Source organism: Lepidochelys olivacea (assembly GCF_965140295.1).
Source record: "Lepidochelys olivacea isolate rLepOli2 genome assembly, chromosome: 6".
NCBI classification, from domain to species: domain Eukaryota; kingdom Metazoa; phylum Chordata; order Testudines; family Cheloniidae; genus Lepidochelys; species Lepidochelys olivacea.
Window position 1 is genome coordinate 2,051,333 of NC_140416.1, and position 20,660 is coordinate 2,071,992.

Consider the following 20,660-nt stretch of genomic DNA (forward strand, 5'->3'; position numbering starts at 1 on the left):
TGGGGAGGGTCCCCCAGGAGTGTTTTTTTCTGCCTCCCTCCCACTCTTCTTGTAGCAGCTGGAAGTACACTGTTTGTGTGTGTCCATCCAACCCAGTTATGTGCGTATACTTCCGTCCCCTTTCTACTCTCTCTGAGTTCACACCGTCACGGGTCAGGTCTCCTGCCCCCACGCAGCTCTGGGTGTAGTTTTGCATTTCCCTTCTCTTATATCGATGATATGGGAACAACATCCCGTCTATGCCAGCTGCTTATTACTGGGCAGAGCCACCTGGACCCTGCATCTCTTCCCTTTGGGAGCCTGTGGCCAATGCCATCCAGGGATCAAACAGCCTTCTGGAAACAAATAGGTTTATTAGCCAATGGAACAAAACAGTTGAGGAAAAAATGGTTTCGAAATAACCAACCAACCAACAGGTGTGTCTGGTGTCATCCAGTCTTATGATGAGGCTTGGATGAATTTTTTTAATAATTTCAACAGCTCATCCCGATGTTTGTTTTTAAGCATTTTTAATTTTTTTTATCAATTTAAATTTTCACAGTTGTGCAACATTGTGGAGAGTCAGACAATAATTGAATGACAGTGGAGGTTGAGATTCCAAAAGTTCAAGCTGTACAACCGTTCAAACACAAACTGGCAACATCCCGAGTCAAAGCACGGGAGCGAGACAAGGCGGATGAGGTATTTATTGGACCAATTTCTGGTGGTGAGGGAGCCAAGCTCTCCGGCTACACAGAGCTCTTCTGCAGGTGTGGAAAAGGTACTCTGAGTCACTGCTAAATAGAAGATCAAACAGATAGTACAGTGTCAATAGTTAGCTCATACTCTCAGCCTCAGGGACCATTCAAGGTGGAACAGCCTGTTCACACTCCTTTAGTCAAAGGACAGAACAACAGGGTTAGCAGGTTACAGATTGTTGGAATAAGCCACAAATCCAGTGTCTCTGTTCAGTCCATGATTTTGTATCGAGCAAAGTTATGAATTTAAACTCCCAGTCTCCTCTTTTGAAAGTGTGGTGCAGGTTTCCTTTGAGGATGGGGACTGATAGGTCAGATAGAGAGTGATCGCTTTGTGACATGTGTTCACCCACAGGTGACAGGGTGTTCTTGTGTTTTACCATTTTCCCTTGTGAGTTCCTCTGAGAGTATAGTGATTGTCTGTCTGGTTTCACCCAACTGTTGTCATTGGAGCATTTAGTGCAAATGGATGAGGTACACCACATGTTGAGATAGGCATGGGTAGGACCCATGGATCTTGGAGGGTGTTGATCATTTTAGCAGTGGAGAAATGTCTGCGGGTGTTGCATCTCTTGTTCTGGCAAGGTCTGGTGCCACTTTGAGTTGGTGTGTCCTCATATGTGGGGAGCTTGCTTCTGATGATGAGCTTGGAGAGGTTGTTAGAGGGCCAGAAGAGGGGGTTCAGGAAAGATTTATTTCAGGATGGGGTCCCCATTGAGAATGGGTTATAGTTGTTGGTTACCCTGTATGGATTCCAGCGTGGTTGGTAGGTGATAACTAGAGGCGTGTGGTCGGAGAGGGTTTTATTTCTGCATTGAAGCTGGTTCTCTCGGGGTATTTGGGTGGCCTGTTCCATGATGCGATCTACTTCTCTGGTGGAGCATCCTTGTTTGGTGAAGGCGGTTTTGAGTGTGTTAAGGTGTACATAACGGACTTTCTCCTCAGAGCATCTGAGTGCCTGGCTGTTGATAACAGATGTCTTGGTGCATTTGGGGTGGTTACTAGATCTATGAAGGCAGGTGTGGTGATCCGTGGGTTTCTTATATATGGTTGTCTGTCAGGTTCCATTGTTGAAGCTGATTGTGGCATCCAGGAAGTTGATGCTAATGTGGGACTGTTCTAGAACGAGTTTAATGGACGGGCGGTGGTTGTTGAAGGTTGTGGTGGAAATCGATGAGGGAGTTGAAGTTGTCCGTTCAGAAGATGAAAATATCATCACTATATCTCAGGTGTATCATTGGGTATTAATTCACCTTGAATGGTCCCTTAGAATACGTGCTAACTACTTATGCTAAATTATCTGTTTGATCTTGTATTTAGCTGTTACACTCGGAGTACCTTTCCCAGACCTGAAGAAGAGCTCTTTGTAGCTCAAAAGCTTCTCTCCCGCTCCCAACGGAAGTTGGTCCAATGAAAGATATTCCCTCACTCACCTTGTCTCTCAAATATCCTGGGACCGATATGGCTACACCAACACTGCATAAGTCAAAGTGCACACAGTTAATAGCCTTAAATCGAACCCTCGCACATTCTCAGGTAGCATCTTTCTTAGTTTTCTGTAAATTTCGATTATTACTGATGGAAGTATTTTTGCATGGGGCCGTGTGTGTACGGTGAAACCAACGTTTATCGACATTTGCCAATAAAAACCTACTCCTGGCAAACCACCTTCTGCTTCACTACAAGCGAAATTAGGTAAGCTTCACTTTTCAGTTACAGGAGCAGACCCATTTACATTGTTTTAGCAAGCCCAGAAGCCTGCTCCCAGTTAACTCCAGATAAGGAAAGCATCTCAGTGCTTGTCTATATGGGAACATTAACCTCAATAGCTATTCCTCAGTCGCTCCCCATGTAGATTTACGGCTTGTCTACACATGGAGTTATTCCTGATTAACTGTTCCGGATTCACTCCATGTGGGAGTACGCTTATTCTGGAACAGGGGTACCTTATTCCAGATTAAGTGTGTCCGCACATGGAGTTTATAAGGAATAGCTATTCTGCTTTTAAATTCACACCCTACCTTAATCTGAATTATTTCCCCCATGTACACAAGCCCTAAGATAATGCCGCTCTGATGGCTGTGCCATTGTTTCAGTTAGATCCATTCAGCCTTATTGGCTTTCCACCCCAGCTCTTCTGACAATGGAGAAATGTGATGAAATTGTCTTCTCCCAACATACTGCCCTGGAAATCCCATACGTAGGGGGCCAAACACCAAGGAGGGAAAAGAGCTAATGAAGCTAAAGGACAATGTCGGCCCAAGAACAAAGGGGGATAAACTGGCCAGGAATAAACTGAGGCAGGAGATCAGAAGAAGGTTTGTACCCATCAGAGGAGGGAGGTTACATACGAAACATAAGAGCTGTCTTAGTGGGTCAGACCAAAGGTCCATCTAGCCCAGTATCCTGTCTCTGACAATGGCCAGTAACAGAGCTTCATGGAGAGTACAGAACAAGGCAATTATGGAGTGATCCACCTCTGCCTTCCACTCCTGGCTTCTTGCAGTCACAGGTTTAGGGTGGCTCCAAGCATGGGGTTGTGTCCCTGACCATTTTGGCTAATAGCCATTGATGGACCTATCCTCCATGAACTTATCCAGTTGTTTTTTGAAATAACTCAAGTTATGCTTTTGGCCATCACAACATCCTGTGGCAATGAGTTCCACTGGTTTATTGTGTGTTGCATGGGAAAAGTACTAGCTCTTGTTTGTATTAAACCTGCTGCCTGTTAATTTCCTCGGGTGACCCCAGGTTCTTGTGTTGTGGGAAAGGGTAAATAACACTTCTCCGTTCCCTTTTCTCACACTGTTCCTTATTTTATTGACCTCCATCATATCCCCCTTTCGTTGTCTCTTTTTGTAAGCTGAACAGCTCTGATCTTTTTAGTCTCTTCTCGTATGGAAGCTGTTCCATGCCCTTGATCATCTTGGTTGCTCTTTTCTGAACCCATGGATTCGTGTAGTGGCATGACAATATTTTTCTGTCTTATTTTTCTATCTCTTTCCTAATAGTCCCTGACACATAGTTAACCTTTTTGACTGCCACTGTGCATTGAGCAGTTCTGGAACTCGTCCTCGACCCCTCCATAGGAGCAGTGAGTGCAAATTATCAAACTGGTTTGAAGATGCAACCTCACCTCCATCAGAGTGTGTGCGAGGGGTGGGGTCAATAGGGCTGGAGTTATTCACTATATTTATTACAGGCTGAAAATAATGGGATGAAGAGGGAGATGGGGAAATTGGCCAGTCTCACCCAATTCTTTTGGGAGGGTCGGATGGTGAAGGGCTTCAGATGGGGCTAATAAAATGGGTATTTGGGCCACATGACAGTTGGTGACATCCAGTGAAGAACGTGCAAGGGGGCTGCATCTAGGGAGTGATGGTAAAATATAAGGAAGAAGCCAGAAGAAGAGATAAGAATGAGGCCCTGGAGAGGAAAGATTCACCACCGTTGGACAAGTGAGGGAACTACTGCAGAATGCATCTGAGCTTCCCAGCTCTGGGTGAGAAGGGACCTAGGCAGAGGGTGGATATGGCAGCAGATATCACAGGGAGAGAAACAGCTATTAATTGGTAGGTCTTAGTTTAACCAAGATCTTGAAGTCAATCTGGGAACCAACTGGCAGCCATTATGGGTCAGAGAGCACAGGTTTGGCTCATGAAATGACATCCTGCTTAGCTGCAGAATTCTGTGCCATGTCCGACCGGGTCTGATAGCGAGGTGACAAAGGCTTGGATGCCAGTTGCAAGAGCCACAGCTAGAGAAATGGTTGTGGCCTCCCACTGGTCCTGCCGGTGCCCTGAAATTCCTGACCATTCGCACTGGGTGGGATTCGTGGTTCACGTGGGTGCATTTGAATTCTCCCTCCCAGCAGGGAAATACCAGGAAATCTCGACTAGCCCATCTGCAGTTTCCCGAGGGACGTTCTCAGGCACCATGTCCCGATGGATGACGAAATCGTGGTGCTGCTCTGATCACACACAGCGCTACGAAGTGATCCCCCTTCTAGTTCACAATGCAGTCCTGGCAAGAGCAAGGGAATTGCTCTTCTCCATCAGCGGGCTCATGGAGCGAATTAATGGTTTTAAGCAGTTGAAACTCTAAGGGCAGCCCATGGCAGTCAAAAGTGGACTCTACGGATATAGAATGAATCACCTATGAGGACACATCTTTTGAGTGATGGTTTTTTTCCGTCAGGGTCTAGGTCTCACTGAGTCTCCGATTCCTGCTCTGAATTTGAACCTTCTGGCTCAGGGTCTGGTTCCGTCTCTAATTCTTGCTCTGGATTTGAACCATCTTCCTCCTCGGGCTCTTGATCTTGCTGAGTCTCTGATTCCTGCTCCAAATCTGAACCACCTGTCTCCAGGTCTGGCTCAATGTCTGATTCCTTCTTTGGATTTGAACCATCTTCCTCCTCCAGCTGTGGATCGGTCTCTGGATTGAAACCATCTTTTTTCTCTGGCTCGGGGTCTTGCTGAGTCTCCGGTTCCTGCTTTGGACTGAAACCATCTTCTTCCTCCAGCTCTGTATGGTGTTCTGGATTGAAAAAATCTCTCTCCCGTGGTTCTGGGTCTCGCACAGTGCGTGAATCTCGCTCCGGATTGAAAAAATCTACCAAGAAAAACAGAGGAGGAATAGGTGAATGGTATTCAATTGCAAATTGTCTTCTTTTGCTTCATGTATCTCCATACACTCATATAACCTGCTTAATGAATGGTGCAGTACACAGCTCTAGGAAATTCCCAGACTAAAGTTATGTTAAATTTGAGAGTATTTACATAGATGTGATTCTAACAGCCCCATTCTGCCAACTGGCGAAGGGTGCATCCAACCCGATATTGTCAAAATATTTAGCCAACCAGAGTCTTGTAAAGTATCGTATAAAAACTGGTGAGACTCCAGTGAGAGTCAGGATGTGCGGGTTGTATATAGAGATGTATGCATAATCTTGATATACGTTGTGAAGGCCAGATTAAGGTTTCATAGGGCCCTGGGCCAGAGCAAGTCGGGGGGCCTCTCCAGCTGGAGCGTCACTGGCTTCAGGTAGAGAGGGACGGAGGGCCTTCGAGGCGCAACACGGGCGGGGCCCCAGCCTGGGTCAGGGGGGGTTTAGCCTGCCCTGGCCTATGATATCTGCCACATGTGTCTGTCCTCTATGTTGTTAAGCCCCGTATGGTTCCCCACTCCGAGCACCGTTTGGCGGAGGGATTCCTTTGATCAGCCTCTTTGGCGCTTTCCTCCACCTGCCAGGTGGTGACGCTCTGGCTTCATTCACGGCACAGAAACCGCAAGGTCGCCATCCTCGTAGATGAGCACACTACAAATAATAAACAGTAAGAATGTACAGTACCTGGTGCACTGGGGTGCTGGCCCATGCCTGGAACGCCTAGGCCCTCCAAAAGTACAAATAAATACTAATAATGATTCTATTAAATATAAATAAATAATAAAATACATTACAAGGATGTAATTATCCTCAAACCCGTGTTATAAACTGAGGCCGCCCAGTGTTCAGGCTTCATTTACAACACCCAAATGTGATTGTCATGAGATGTCTCTGGCTAGGTTGTTGGCAGCACGAAAGAACTTGGACTGGAGTTTAGGACGAGCTTCCTCCACTAGGGGGCGTGTGCAACGCACACTAAAGGATATGGCGCTTTGGCTCCCTCTGGTGATGTGGCCACACCGAGGTTGATGCATTTGTGAGAGTTGGGTCTGTTAGCTCAGACACGTTCACACGAGGGTGTGGTTTTCCAGGACCATACAGGAAGGGGAGAAGGATCTGTGGGATAGGTCAGAAAGTCTGGTCTGCTTGTGGCGGTGATGAATTTAGCAGGGCTGGATGGAACTCAGGGTTTCCATACGGCGGGAAATGCCGCCTCTCAAAATTTGTTTTGGTTCCGAATCAGAATGAGATCCCGAAATTTCCAAATTTCCCATGAAATGAAATTTTTGAAAAAAAAACCCAAGTCCAGTCAAAAAGCTGCGTTTTGATAATAGCAAAATATTTCATTCTGACGTTGACTATTTAAAAATGTATATTGTATGTTTTGACACAACTTTTCATTTCAAATAATATAAATATAATATAATTAATATAATATAACAGTGGTAGGACAAGAAGCAATGGGGTAATCGGCAGCCAGGGAGATTTCGGATAAATATTAGGAAAAACGATCGAACTATAAGGGTGGTTAAGCTCTGGAACAGCTTCTAAGCAAGGTTGTGGAATCCTCATCACTGGAGATTTTTAAGAACAAGTGGGACAAACACCAGTCAGGGAGGGTCTAGGTTACTTGGTCCTGCCACAGCACAGGGGACTGGAATAGAGGACCTCTCAAGGTCCCTTCCTGCCCCACATTTCAATGATTCCATAATATAAAAAATGAAACGAAAATTCATTTCAAAATGAAAAATCAAAACGTTCCCTTCGGCTAAGGTAAAAACAGAACACGCTTCCTTTCAAGTTTTCCTTTTTCAGAACAAAATGTTGTCAACATTGACACATTCTTGCAGAAAGTCTGATTTTGATGAAATGGCATTTTTTGCCAGAAAAATATTCCATTGGAAAATGTTTGGTCAGCTATAGAATAGAGGGAAGAAGATTCTGGAAAGGGTCGGTTGCCATGCATTGTCTGTGGCATTTGGTGTTTTCATTTTTCACTCCCTTGCTTTTGCGTAAGGGCTGTCGTGTGTAGATCCATGTAACCGCAGCATTATGTGAGGTGGTCGTGCATTAATAAAAACAAAGATTGCACAGAAGAGGGGAAAGATGGCCTTCAGCATGGGTTTTGTTGGGCAGGATTTTTTCCTGTCAGGGTGGATAATATTTTTAATTAAAAATCAGATTATTTTAATTGAAATCATTTTTTTTTAAAAAAAAAGTCAGTGGTTTTCTTTGTTAAAATAAATTTCTTTAAACCTAAATTTGAAGTTGGCAATCTATGTTGTGACCTAAAATTAATATTTTCTGTGTTAAACTCATTTGATTGAGCATATCAGATTTATTTAATCAGCCCCCCCCTCCCCAAGGAGAAAAAACAGCATCTTTAACTGCTTTTTGAGGTCAGCCCAGGGGCACCAGAACAGAGGAGGCCAGGGAGCCATGCCCGCCCGCACTGTTAAAAGGGGGAGGACTATGCCCTTCTACTTTTTACCGGCTGGAAGGGCGAGCGACGGGAGGCAGGGGGTGGAGAGGAGCGAGCGGCGGGCAGGGTTTTGGGGGGGGAAGAGGTGGTGCAAGAAGGGATGGCACAAGGGTGGAGGCTCATGGAGCAGGGGCGGTGTGAGGGCGGGGCCTTGCTGGGAATGGATGGCACCAGGGCGGGAGCTCAGGAAGAAGGGGCGGGGCTTCGGGGGGGCAGGGCCACAGTTCAGGCACCCACATCTTTCGGGTACTTCCGCCACTCCTGGTTCAGGCTGTATAAATCTGGCACAATACGACCGTTCTCCTTCTCCTTCAAGTTCTCCTTCAAGTATGCTGCTGTATTATTTTTATGCTTTACAGTGGAGTCAATGCTGGTATTTACTTTTCTCCAAGTCACGTCAGTGCTTTCAGTTTCCATGGTGCAGAAAAGCTTACCTGCTTTTGGTTTCAGTTTCATAGATTTGTAAATGATAAAGCCACAAGGGCAAAAAGTGAATCGAGTCAATAAAGAAATTCCTGGTTGGCCGTTGGAAGTTAAAGCCAGGCAAACTCCAAGGAGAAACAAAGAACCCATTTTTTTTAAACAGCGTGGGCCGTTAACCGTGGGAACAAACTCCCCAGGGAAGTGGTGGATTCTCCATCTCCTGTCGTCTTCCGATCAAGACTGGACGTCTTTCTGGAAATCGCCGTACCCGAACACAAGTTATAAGGCTCAATACAAGAGGAACTAGGGGAAATTCTCTTCGTGTTACGCAGGAAGTCAGATTGGAGGTTCTAACCCTCCTGTCGGGCCTTACAGCCTATGAAAGTTTGCCAGGTGCCCAACTAGCAGGCGAGTTCTGCAGGGGTTGCTGTCGGTCCGTTTTGGGGTGCTCCTCTCGCGTGGACGCCACAAAAATGTCTCGGGAGGCACAGGCCACAGTGGGGAGCGCGTTGGCAGACTGTGCTCCCACAATGCACTGCAAGAGAATGTCATAGACTCGTAGGCCAGAAGGGACCACCGTGATCACGTAGGCTGACCTCCTACAAAACACGGGCCAGAGAACTGCCCCAAAATAATCCGTAGGCCAGCAAACTCCCCCAATATAATTCCTAGTGAGTGGAAATGGTATGAACCTGGCAAGTCGGTAAATTAAACAGATTCTGCTATACTCCAGGATTCTGTCCCTCATTCCAGCCCGGTGCAAGGCCTGTGTGGTGTCCAGTGATCACTCCGTGCTGAAGATGCTGGCAGATGATCTGCTTTGCTCTGGCTCCGGCTCCAGATGGCAGAGCCCAACAACAACTAGATCTCCACCTTGCCCTGCTTGCGCTCTGTATCCCAGAAGCTCAGCCCTTAAAGGCCCAGTTCCACAGCATGCCCGCATCTCGGACTGAGGCCCTTCTGTACCAAATGTTGGCACCGATTCAGCCATCAGAGCGGCAAGAAGAGGAAGAGACAGGGCATTTTAGCAGTGGCATGGCACCAGGGGAAAGCGGCGGGCGTCATTTCTTTAGTAGAGCGCTCAAGTTGCGTGCAGATGGCAAAGGGGGGAGGCAGCTGATGTAGTTTCCATTGCTAGATGATTCCCTTATGCTGAGCGCTGTCCTAGACCAGGCTCACAAGCGCAGAGTGCTGGGACCACGTCATCGGGCAGATCTGAGACCACCAGCAACGGGTCCAGAACTTCTGCAGGAGAGAGGCCACGTGACAGGGTTGCGCTTCGCTCTTCCAGAGTGGGAAGAGGCCCACGGAGCGAAGCAGCAGCCAAGTAAAGGAAGCGGCACGTGGCTGTGGTGTGTAGGGTCCCTGGCTTGGGACCCAGAGTAGCCTGGAGGCCCAGGTCCGCCCACCCGCCAGCTCTGGAGGGGCCTAAGCCCCAGAAAGGGGGCACGGCTAGTTTAAAAGCCCAAGAAAAGGGGCTAGATATAAAAGAGGCCCAGAGACAGGGCTGAAGGTGGGGGGGCAGATCGACCGGCCTGGTGGGGCTCTTGACTAAGCACCAAGAAGGGGGTATGTTTCCGTTAGAAGCCCAGACAGGGGTCTGGATTTAAGGAAGCCCAAGAGGGGCTGAAGAGAGAAGGCCCCCTCAGCACAGTGGGGCTGAGTCCAGTCTGAGCCAGGGATTGGAAGACTTTGTTTGGTGTTTGCTTTGGATTTGAATCCTCCAGAAGGGGTTTGTTCCTCCATTTTAGACTTGGCTGGAGGGCTGAGCCACTGACGACCCGCTGAGTGAGGTCAACAACCTACAGGGGGCGCAAGGGGTGGGGCAAAAGAGATTGCAGCATCACAGCCGTCTGACAGGAGGCACTCACAAGAGGAGAGTGTGTCCCCATCACAGGCCGCCTTCCTGGAGCTGTGTGAGGAATTTGCTCCAGCCCTTCAGCACCAGGACACGAGCCATAGCAGTGCACAAACAGGTTGCTATTGCCCACTGGAAGCTGGATAGACTGGATTGTCACAGATCTGTGGCTAATCAGCTCAGTGTTTGCAAGTCAACAGTTGGATCTCTGATGGATGCTGGATATTAGGAAAAACTTTAGAACTATACAGGGAGTTATGCTCTGGAATAGGGTTCTGAGGAAGGTTGTGGAATCCCCATCATTGGACAAGCAACTGTTTAGTTGGTCCTGCCTCAGTGCAAGGAGTTGGACATGGTGACCTCTTGAGGTCCTTTCCAGGCCCAACCCTTCATTTCTATGATTAAGAGTTAATCTGCCTCCACAAGGCATCACACAACACATAGTCAACCTGTGGAACTCCTTGCCAGAGGATGTTGTGAAGGCCAAGACTATAACAGGGTTCAAAAAAGAACCAGAAAATTTCATGGAGGATTAGCCAGGAAGGGCTGGGATGGTGTCCCTAGCCTCTGTTTTCCAGAAGCTGGTAATGGGAGCACATTGCCTTATAGGAGTTGTAATTTGAGTCTCACCTGTGTAATAGGCTCCTTGGAGGACTACATCTCCCATATTGCAATGGGGCTATTTCCTCTGACAAAGCTGCACAAGGGCACATGGCTGAGTACATTATGAGAGATGTAGTACAGTGAGGAAGCCTAGTGCATAAGGAAGCGTGAGGCTGCCAGGCTTCTGAATTACAACTCCCACCAGGCAATGTGCCACTATGGGAAAACAGTTAAATATTGAACTGACTCCAAACAAAGCATTTCAGTAAAACTGAAAAGAAAAAAAATTCTATAAAAGTCTCAATGTTTCATCCTGATTTGGGTTGCCGACAAATGTGGAAATATCAGAATTTACTGCAGGATGGAAAATCTGAGTATCACTCTGCTTTCAATGCAACAGTAAAGATGTATCCAAAAGTTTCTCTACAGCAAAGAAGCCAGGTTATGAATCCTGTGGGAACTATAAGTCTGAATGTCCTTTGAAGCAAGGATTTTTTCATTGTGTTGACTTAATAGAGAGTGTCTTATTAATTTCCTTTTGCTTTCATTTTATCTCCTTCTTTATCTGCTCTGCTCCTCTCTCTCCTCACCTACTTCCCTGCAAATTCTTCTTTCCACTTCTCCTCTTCTCCATGGCCTTACGGCCTTGTTCCCTGCTTCTGGACATTCCTCTCCAGCTGGAGGCTGGCGGCTTCACCCCCCCATTGGTGACCCCAATCTCTGAGGCCAACCTCAACTTGTAGCAGCCCCCCCAAGTAGATCCAGCAAGGCTGGGCCAACCCCTTTGTTTCCAGCTGCTTTGACAGACTTCCAAGCTCTCCTTTGCCAAGATGGGCCTAGACACCTGTAGAAAAAAGTAGGAAAGAAGGACGGACCGGAGTCATCTGCCTCCGGACAACCAGCACGTTCTGGGTGGCGCATGTGTGTGGAACAGCTGCTTTAGTACCGATGTACCGAGGGAATGCAACATGCCATTCGGGCACTGGTGTAATGGCTCTTCCGGCAGGAAACCAAATCGGAAAGAGATGCAACTCACCATATTCTGAAGGTTGCAAAAGCCGATTTGTGCCTGGGAATAAGATTTCTAAACACTCCAGAAAGTCTCGGCAGGTTGACTCCCCCCTTTTCTGTATGTAAATCAGCAACTTCCTAATTCTGGCCGCTTTGTCTTGTAGCTGGTTCAAGCTGTCATACTCCTCCTCGGTGATGACGGACTGGGCTAGTAACTCATCCAAGACGCTCTCGGGGTCTCTCTGAATGATTCCTATCAGCTCTTTGCGTTTGGTGCGTATAGCCGTGTATTTGTCGCCAGTGGCCATTGCTACCGAATCACAGGATCTGGAATGATTTAATAAAAAAATGACATGAGATGCAAGAACTAGAGTTAGAGAAGGTGCGAGGGTTAGAATCACAGAAAGGTCAGGCTGGAGGGGACTTTGAGAGGTCATCTAGTCCAGCCCCTTGTGCTGAGGCAGGACCAAGTAAACCTAGGTCATAAGTGACAGGTTTTTGTCTGGCCTGTTCTTAGAAACTTCCAGCGATGGGAATTCTACAACCGCCCTTGGAAGCCTGTTCCAGAGCTTCACTACTCTTACAGTTAGAAAGTGTTTCCTAATATTTAACCTAAATCTCCCTTGCTGCAGATTAAGCCCATTACTTGTTGTCCTATCTTCAGCGGACATGGAGAAAACCTGATCACAGTGCTCTTTGGAACAGCCGTGTAAATATTTGAAGACTGTTATCAGGTCCCTCCTCTGCTTTCTCTTCTCTAAACTAAACATGCCCAGGTCTTCCGACCTTTCCTCATAGGTTATGTTCTCTTGTCATGTTTGTTGCTCTCCTTTGGACTCTCTCCAGTTTGGCCACACCTTTCTTAAAGTGCAGTGCCTAAAATTGGACACAGTACTCCAGCTGAGGCCTCACCCAGGTTAAACAATCTGTAAAATTAATCAGATTCCTCCATTTCTTCTTGGAAGCAGAATGGTTCTGCTATCAGAACTGGGCAAATAACAGCTGTTTTGGTTCATTGGCAATGCAAAAAATAGAAATTAAAAAATTGGATCCAATGAAATGTTTTGTTTGACCTGCAAAAAGCAAGCACTGGTTCCATTTTGAGCATTTTTAAATGCTTTTGATTGTTTGTTTTTTTTTAAAAAAACAAACGCAAAATTAAAGGACTTTTTGAAAAAATCATTTCAAACTGATAAATTGAAGTGTTTGGTATCAGAAATGTCAAAATTTAAATGTTTTTATTTTTATTTATTTTTGGAATTTGTTTTTAGCCTTAATTTTTTCCCAGACCAAAACAATTCAGTGAAATCAACAAAAATTTATAAACTGTTTTGTTGTTGCCGAATTTGCGTTTTGTGCCCGAGTAAGTTTCATATGACAAATTCTGCCTAGCGCCCCCTGGAGTACCTACAGGGGGTGTAACGGTTCACAGTTTTTTCAGTTCACAGGTATCTGGGCCAAGACTTCAGCTCTTAGTCAATAATTTTTTGTCATGGTCCAAATTTCTTGGTCGAGATATACTCAAGCTCTGGACTCCAGAGAAACATTTTTCACACTGCAAGTGCCCATGTTCAAGGAATGTGTATAATGCTGTGAAATATACCCAGGGCCTATTGCTTATATTTTTAGTGCATTAAATGAAAAATAAAATCAAACCACTATATAACCTAAAAAAAATCTCCAAGAAAGATGTAATAAATCGCAGCTGAGACTTTGAGAAAGTACTTAGATAAAATGTCGAATAGATGCAAATATCAGCATTAAAACACTTTCAGTCAACGGTTTTAAGTTTTGAATGAGTATTGTCAAATACAGTTATTAGAGGCATAGCTGTATATAGATAACATATTAAAAACTTTTTGGCCTTTTGTGGTTTCTTTAACCTAAGTATCCGAGTCTGAAAGAAAATAACACTTTGTACCCATGAACTCTTCATCCTTTCCCCACAGAGTCAGAAGCACCTGGAAACCTTCTCTTGCTTAACGATTTCTCTGACCTGTGTTTGCAAACCCACCACCCTCCTCGAGGCCACCCAACTTGCAGTGGATTCTCACCCAGACGCTAACATGTCCATCCTGCAGTTCCATGCCCCACCCAGTGTTGGTGGGTGCTCCACCCACCCAGTGGCCTGGATGACCCTAGGGGGATGCTCCCCAGCACCTGATAGCCTTAGGGACCCATGGCTGCAGGTGCTTCCCCCTCAGATCCTCCCCAAGCAGTGATGGCAGGTGCCCCTCCTGTCCGGTGCCCCTCCTGTCTGGTGGCCTCACAAGAGAAGAATGCTTCACCCCCTCTCATCTTTCCATCCTGCACTGGGAGGAATCTCACCTACCTGTTGGCCTCTGTGTCCTAGCTGTTGCTTTGCTTAACCCTTTGTAGCCTATGATCCAATGTCTTCATGGATGCTGGGTCATAGGCAGCCTTTGCCGGCTGTGCTGGGCTTTGTTGATCACGATGAGTGTACCTCAGTGATTCAGGGGCTTCTCGCTAGTCAGAGTAATTTTCCATTCCTGTCAGGGCCAGCTACAGGCTATGTGCTGCCCCTGAAACTTCTGACTGAGGGATGGGGAAAATAAGGAGGGAGGCAGCCAGCAACTCTCATGTCTGTAAGATTATCTGGTGCAGAGAGAGCTCCTCTCAATTCTCTGCAATCCCAAGTCTACACCGGGACCGGCAGGGCTGGAACAAAGCGTGTCCCGCTTCCCTCTGTAGCCCCGAGTCCTGGCACGATTCCAGGAAGGGCTAAAGCCCCGAGTCCTGGCACACCCCGCGGTCCGCTGGAAAGTCTCTGGCGGTCTGGGTTTGGACCACACGGGCTGCCTGTGGACGACCCCATCTTAGCCCATGCAAGGAAGGGTTCAGGGCCAGTTCAGATAATGCTGCCAAAATGTAACTGCAGCTCTGGGGCCTTTTATCTTTCCAAGTTAGGCGCTGAGAAAATTGTCCCTCCCCCGCCACCCCCCCGAAAACACCTTCAGAACTGCTCCTTTCTCTAGCCGTCATCTCAGAGGAGAAACGGAGAAGTTACTTGCTTTTGCCAGATGGCTACCAGCTTGGCTAGCTAAGTCAGTCCCTGGGTGCTTCTCTCCTATTTCTGACAGCGGGGAGGTAAGATTTAGGGGCAAGAGCTGGAATAGCCGTAGTCCCATTTCAGAGCAGAGTGAAATATCCTTGCGTGTTTCACCTTGGCATTTCCATGACAATCGCTCGGCACAGCCTGCGTTAAATTCCCCGGCCTGCGCTCGACAGGATGTCAGTCTGGATGATCATAACGACCCCTTCTGACCTTAAACCAGAGGTGGGCAAACTGCGGCCCACAGGCCACATCTGGCCCGTGGGACCATCCTGCCTGGCCCTTGAGCTCCCGGCCTGGGAGGCTAGTCCCTGGCTCCCCGCCTACTGTCCCCCATTGCCCGCAGCCTCAGCTCGCCATGCCGTCAGTGCTCTGGGCAGCATGGCTGCCAGTCCTGGTAAGGGGCGGGCAGCGGGGGCGGGGGGGGTTGGATAAGGGGCAGGGGGTCCCGGGGGCAGTCAGGAGACAGGGAGCGGGGTTGATAGGGGGGTCCTGGTAAGTCCAGGGGGGTCCTGCCAGTCCTGGTAAGGAGGAGAGGAGCGGGGGGGGGGGGGGGGAGGTTAGGGGCGAGGGGTCCCGGGGGGGGGCGGTCAGGTGACAGGGAGTGGTTGGATAGGCATGGGAATCCCAGGGGGCCTGTCAGGGGGAGGGGATGTGGATAGGAGTCAGGGCAGTCAGGGGCCAACGAGCAGGGGGGCTGGATAGAGGGTGGGGTCCTGTGGGGGCTGTTAGGGGGTGGGGGTGTGGATAGGGATGGGGGCAGTCAGGGGACGGGGGGGTTGGATAGGAGGGCAGTGTCCCAGGAGGGGGCGGTCAGGGGACAAGGAGTGGGGGTGGGGTGGATAGGTGTGGGAGTCCCAGGGTTGGATACAGGGTGGGATCCCAGGGGTGGTGTGGTCAGGGGACAAGGAGCAGGGGGGTTGGATAGGTGTGGGAGTCCCGGGGGGCCTGTCAGGGGGAGGGGATGTGAATAGGGGTCAGGGCAGTCAGGGGACCGTGAGCGGGGGGTTTGGATGGGGGTGGGGTCCTGCGGGGGCTGTTAGGGGGTGGGGGTGTGGATAGGGATGGGGGCAGTCAGAGGACGGGGGGGTTGGATGGGGGGTGGGATCCCAGGAGGGGGTGGTCAGGGGACAAGGAGTTGGGGGTGTGTGTGGATAGATGTGGGAGTCCCGGGGTTGGATACAGGGTGGGATCCTGGAAGGGCGTGGTGGTCAGGGGACAAGGAGCAGGGGGGTTGGATAGGGGGTGGGGTCCCGGGGGCGGGGGGTCCCGGAAGGGGGCGGCCAGGGGACCAGGAGCAGCGGGGGTTGGATGGGTCAGGGATTCTGAAGGGGGCAGTCAGGGGGCGGGAAGTGGGAGGGGGCGGATAAGGGACGGGGGCCAGGCTGTCTGGGGAGGCCCAGCCTTCCCTACCCGGCCCTCCATACCGTTTTGGAACCCCGATGTGGCCCTCAGGCCAAAAAGTTTGCCCACCCCTGCCTTAAACTCTATGAATCTCCAAAAAAATAGATCATCATAGAAGCCGGTCTCCACATCCTAGCTCTGCTTCTGCTCGGCCAGACTCAGTCTGCGGAAGACGTGAGGACAAGTGCAGCGGGCACTCAGGATCTGGCCGAAGAAATGTTTACCGGGAAGGAGGCTGGAGGGTTTATTGAAAAGCAGTACCTACCTCCCAGGGTCTGCAAGAGTCGAGAGAGATCCCACCTCCCAGCGGGGTGTCCGCTGTGCGTTATATGGCAGAAATGCAGAGTCACTCTGGGACAGAGATCCTGTCTTGCAGCGTGGTCTTGGCTCTGTTTCACACAGCAGAAAAGCAGAGTTGCTCTCTAGATCTTGTCTTCCAGGGAGGCACCTGCTCTACTTTCGGTAGCAGAACAGCTGAGTCAAGCAGGTGTTGTGAGCAGGATATGGGGACAAGGGCATTGCTGGCTTCTCTCTGGGCATGTGGGAAATCAGCACAAGAGAAGTCACAAGCCAGAGACACTTTGCATCCTCCTCCTCTCACGTGATGCTTGGCACAGTCCCTGATGCTATTTGTGTCTGGCTGGGGATGAGCCAAGATGAAATGGAGGTGGTGTGATCTTAGGTCATGGCATTCACTGCAGTGCCGGCTTGCCCTTCATCACACAGCATGGCTGGCAGGACAAGACAAGCTGCATGAGATGGAGGGGAGAGGGCAGTTGGTTTCTGCTCCCTCCACCACACATGGGCTGTTTTAGATTGGCTCATTTGGGTGCTGCCACGCTTAACTAGGCACCTGTATACCTCACTTGCACTTCAACACAGTTCGCTTTCAGGATCTTGCTCGAGGAGCCTCTTGGCAACTTTAGGCATCTTTAGCATCTGGTCCTAAGTAACAAGTTCCCGGCAGACAGATGGAGAAGTGAGATAAAAAACATCAAACACTCTTGGTGAACGGTTGCAATGTAACACAACTTTTATTCTTAGTGTAATGACCGAAGCCCCCAAATTATGAATGATCACTCTTCTTAGTAAATAAACCAGAGTCCCGTTCACCTTTTTGTTCTTCGGAGGTGAACCAAAGTCCCAGCATGCCTTGCGTTTATAATTTGTTGTATTTCAGATGAACCTAAGCTGAACTTTAGCTGACCTAGTCCAGATACCAAGAAAAGGGTCACTTGTAATTGGTATGTGGCAGGCGTTTCCTGCGGTTAATTAAAATCATCTACTGTAAGATGCGTTTTGCTGATCAGGAATTGCTCTAACCAATGTTTCCTGTCATAATGACTTGGTTACAGAGATCTTTTGCAGCTGATAAAATAATGGATCGTTGAACAGATGCTGTTAGCTTCTCAGTTGGTAAGTTGGAGACAGGTCAGAAAAGAGCCATGAGAATCATAGATTCATAGATACTAAGGTCAGAAGGGACCATTATGATCCTCTAGTCTGACCTCCTGCATAACGCAGGCCACAGAATCTCACCCACCCACTCCTGCGAAAAACCTCTCACCTATGTCTGAGCTATTGAAGTGCTCAAATCATGGTTTAAAGACTTCAAGGAGCAGAGAATCCTCCAGCAAGTGACCCATGCCCCATGCTACAGAGGACGGCGAAAAACCTCCAGGACCTCTTCCAATCTGCCCTGGAGGAAAATTCTTTCCCGACCCCAAATATGGTGATTAGCTAAACCTGGAGCATATGGACAAAATTCACCAGCCAGATACTACAGAAAATTCTTTCCTGGGTAACTCAGATCCCACCCCATCTAACATCCCATCACAGGCCATTGGGCCTATTTACCATGAATATTTAATTACCAAAACCATGTTATCCCATCATACCATCTCCTCCATAAACTTATCGAGTTTAATCTTAAAGCCAGATAGATCTTTTGCCCCCACTGCTTCCCTTGGAAGGCTATTCCAAAACTTCACTCCTCTGATGGTCTAATTTCAAGTCTAAACTTCCTGCTGGCCAGTTTATATACATTATATCATCAAAGGATTAGAAAACCTGCCTTATAGTGAGCAACTCAAAGAGCTCAATTTATTTTGCTTCACAAAGAGAAGGATAAGGGGTGACCTGATCACAGTCTATACCTATCTGAAGGGGAAAAATATTTAATAATGGGCTCTTCAATCTAGCAGAGAAAGGTCTAACACAATCAAATGGCTGGAAGTTGAAGCTAGAAACATTTGGACCGGAAGTCAGGCGTAGATTTTTAACAGTGAGAGTAATTAACCATTGGAACAATTTCCCCAGGGTCGTGGTGGATTCGCCCTCACTGATAATTTCTAAATCAAGACTGGATGTTTCTTCTAAAGATCTGCTCTAGGAATTATTTGGGGCCAGTTCTCCGGCCTGTGTTACACAGGAAATCAGACTAGATGATCACAATGGTACCTTCTGGCCTTGAAATGTATGAATCCATTATGTAAATCAGATACCATGAAAAGAGGTTCACAATCCATAGGTCATTTCCTTTGTCTCTTTTCTGGAAAGCCGCATAGTCTATAAAGGGATGCCTGTTTCTATAGAAGTGCATTGTAATAGACAAAATAGTGTAATTGATAAGGAATATACATAAATGTAGTGTAATTGGTAAGATTCATAATGGACAAAATGGACAAGGAACATCTGGTGTAGCAGATGTGTTCTGAAATCAATGTAACAGCTAACCTGTAATCTACTGATTAATGTCTAAGCCTTAAAAGCTAATTGTGATTGCAAATTTTCCCAGTGGTAATTAAGTAATTACAGCTGTCATTGGCTTATTGATTCAAAATCAAATCAAATCATGAGAAAGGATTGTCTTTGTTCTACACCAGTATATAAGGGGACATAATTTTAGGAGCTAGCTGGAAGAATCCAATGCTGCTAAACTGTTGTCCAGACTGGTTTAGTATAGTTCTCTGAAAACATCTATCCAGAGTGCAGCGGCAGTCAAAAAAGCTTAACAGAATGTTAGGAACCATTAGGGAAAGGATAGATAATAAAACTGAAAAGATCGTACTGCCTCTATATAAATCCATGGTACGCCCACACCTTGAATACTTCATGCAGTGCTAGTCACCCCATCCCAAAACATATATTAGAATGGGAAAAGGTCCAGAGAAGAAAAACAAGAATGATTATGGGTATGGAACAGCTTCCATTTGAGGAGAGATTAAAAAGATGAGAATCTTAGAAAAAAGAAGACTAGGGGAATATGGTAGAGGTCTATAAAATCATGACTGGTGTGGAGAAAGTGAATAGCAAAGTGTTATTTATCCCTTCACATAACACAAGTATTAGGGGTCACCCGATCAAATCAATAGGCAGCAGGTTTAAAACAAACAAAAGGAAGTACTTCTTCACACAACGCACAGTCAACCGGTGGAGCTCCTTGCCAGAGGATGTTGTGAAGGCCAAAGTATAACTGGGTTAAAACAAATTAGATAAGTTCACGAAGGATAGGTCCATCAATGGCTATTAGCCAAGATGGTCAGGGATGCAACCCCGTGCTCTGGGTGTCCCTAAGCCTCCAACTGCCAGCAACTGGGACTGGACAACAGGGGATGAATTGCTTGAAATTGCCCTGTTCTGTTCGTTCCCTCTGAAGCGTCTGGCACCGGCCACAGTCAGAAGACAGGATACTAGGCTAGCTGGACCATGGGTCTGACCCAGTATGGCCACTCTTATGTATACTTTTCCTTTGTGTATTCTGCTGTTAATTTTTGACTAATAATCTCTGATTAAATAATCCCAATTGAGCCAATTATTTGACATCTTTCTTAGTTATTGTTGTTATTTAAATTCAAACTGTTTAAGAATTGCTCAGCCATCAAGATCTTCTAGAAAAGGCAAGACAGAGGCCTGAAAGAATCAAAAAACCCCTCAGACGTCTAATTGCGGGGTTTCTTAAGACTTTCTAAATAGCCCGAGGAAAGTCAATATTTGCAGCCTTGCACCAGAATGTACCACTGGTATAAATTGAAGAGACTTCCCTTTTTCCCTGTCTGTGAATGAGTGAATTGAAGTATAGATGTCAAATATTAAAATATTATACTATTTTGCCCGATAGAGTAGAGGGAAAAATAGGGAACTAGATGGAATAAACTACTGTGATTAAATGAAGTTATATGGGGAAAAGGGAAGTCAACTTTAAGTAGGCTTGGCAGAATTGGAGTTTTTTAAAATAATTTTGATGGATTTTTGGTGATTTTTATCAATTTGAGGTTTCACTATTGCGAGGGTATTTTGGGGGAGGATCAGACAACAGCGGGGGTCAGACAGTGATTATATAAAGACAGTAGATGTTGAGATGCAAAAAGTTAAAGCTTTATAACCATTAAAACAGAAATGGT

General features: G+C 47.2%; 1 protein-coding gene across 1 annotated transcript; it reads right to left on the reverse strand.

Annotated features, from left to right (window-relative positions):
* Positions 1-27: 27 nt before the first annotated feature.
* On the reverse strand, positions 28-12,867 carry LOC311522712 (uncharacterized protein). The gene is made up of 2 exons (XM_084632200.1): positions 11,806-12,867; positions 28-5,348 (listed from the first exon to the last, which is right to left on the reverse strand). The coding sequence occupies exons 1-2, from the start codon at positions 12,215-12,217 to the stop codon at positions 4,945-4,947; spliced, it is 816 nt and encodes a 271-aa protein (XP_084488326.1). The 5' UTR covers positions 12,218-12,867; the 3' UTR covers positions 28-4,944.
* Positions 12,868-20,660: the final 7,793 nt, after the last annotated feature.

What these genes read in the sequence shown, in the direction of transcription:
- LOC311522712 (XM_084632200.1), bottom strand. Translation starts at nt 12,217, where the DNA reads ATGACCTCTCAAAGTCCCCTCCAGCCTGACCTTTCTGTGATTCTAACC. An exon ending in TTTGCAACCTTCAGAATATG is followed by an intron (nt 5,349 to 11,805) that starts GTGAGTTGCATC and finishes TTTTCTTGGTAG; the next exon opens with ATTTTTTCAATCCGGAGCGA.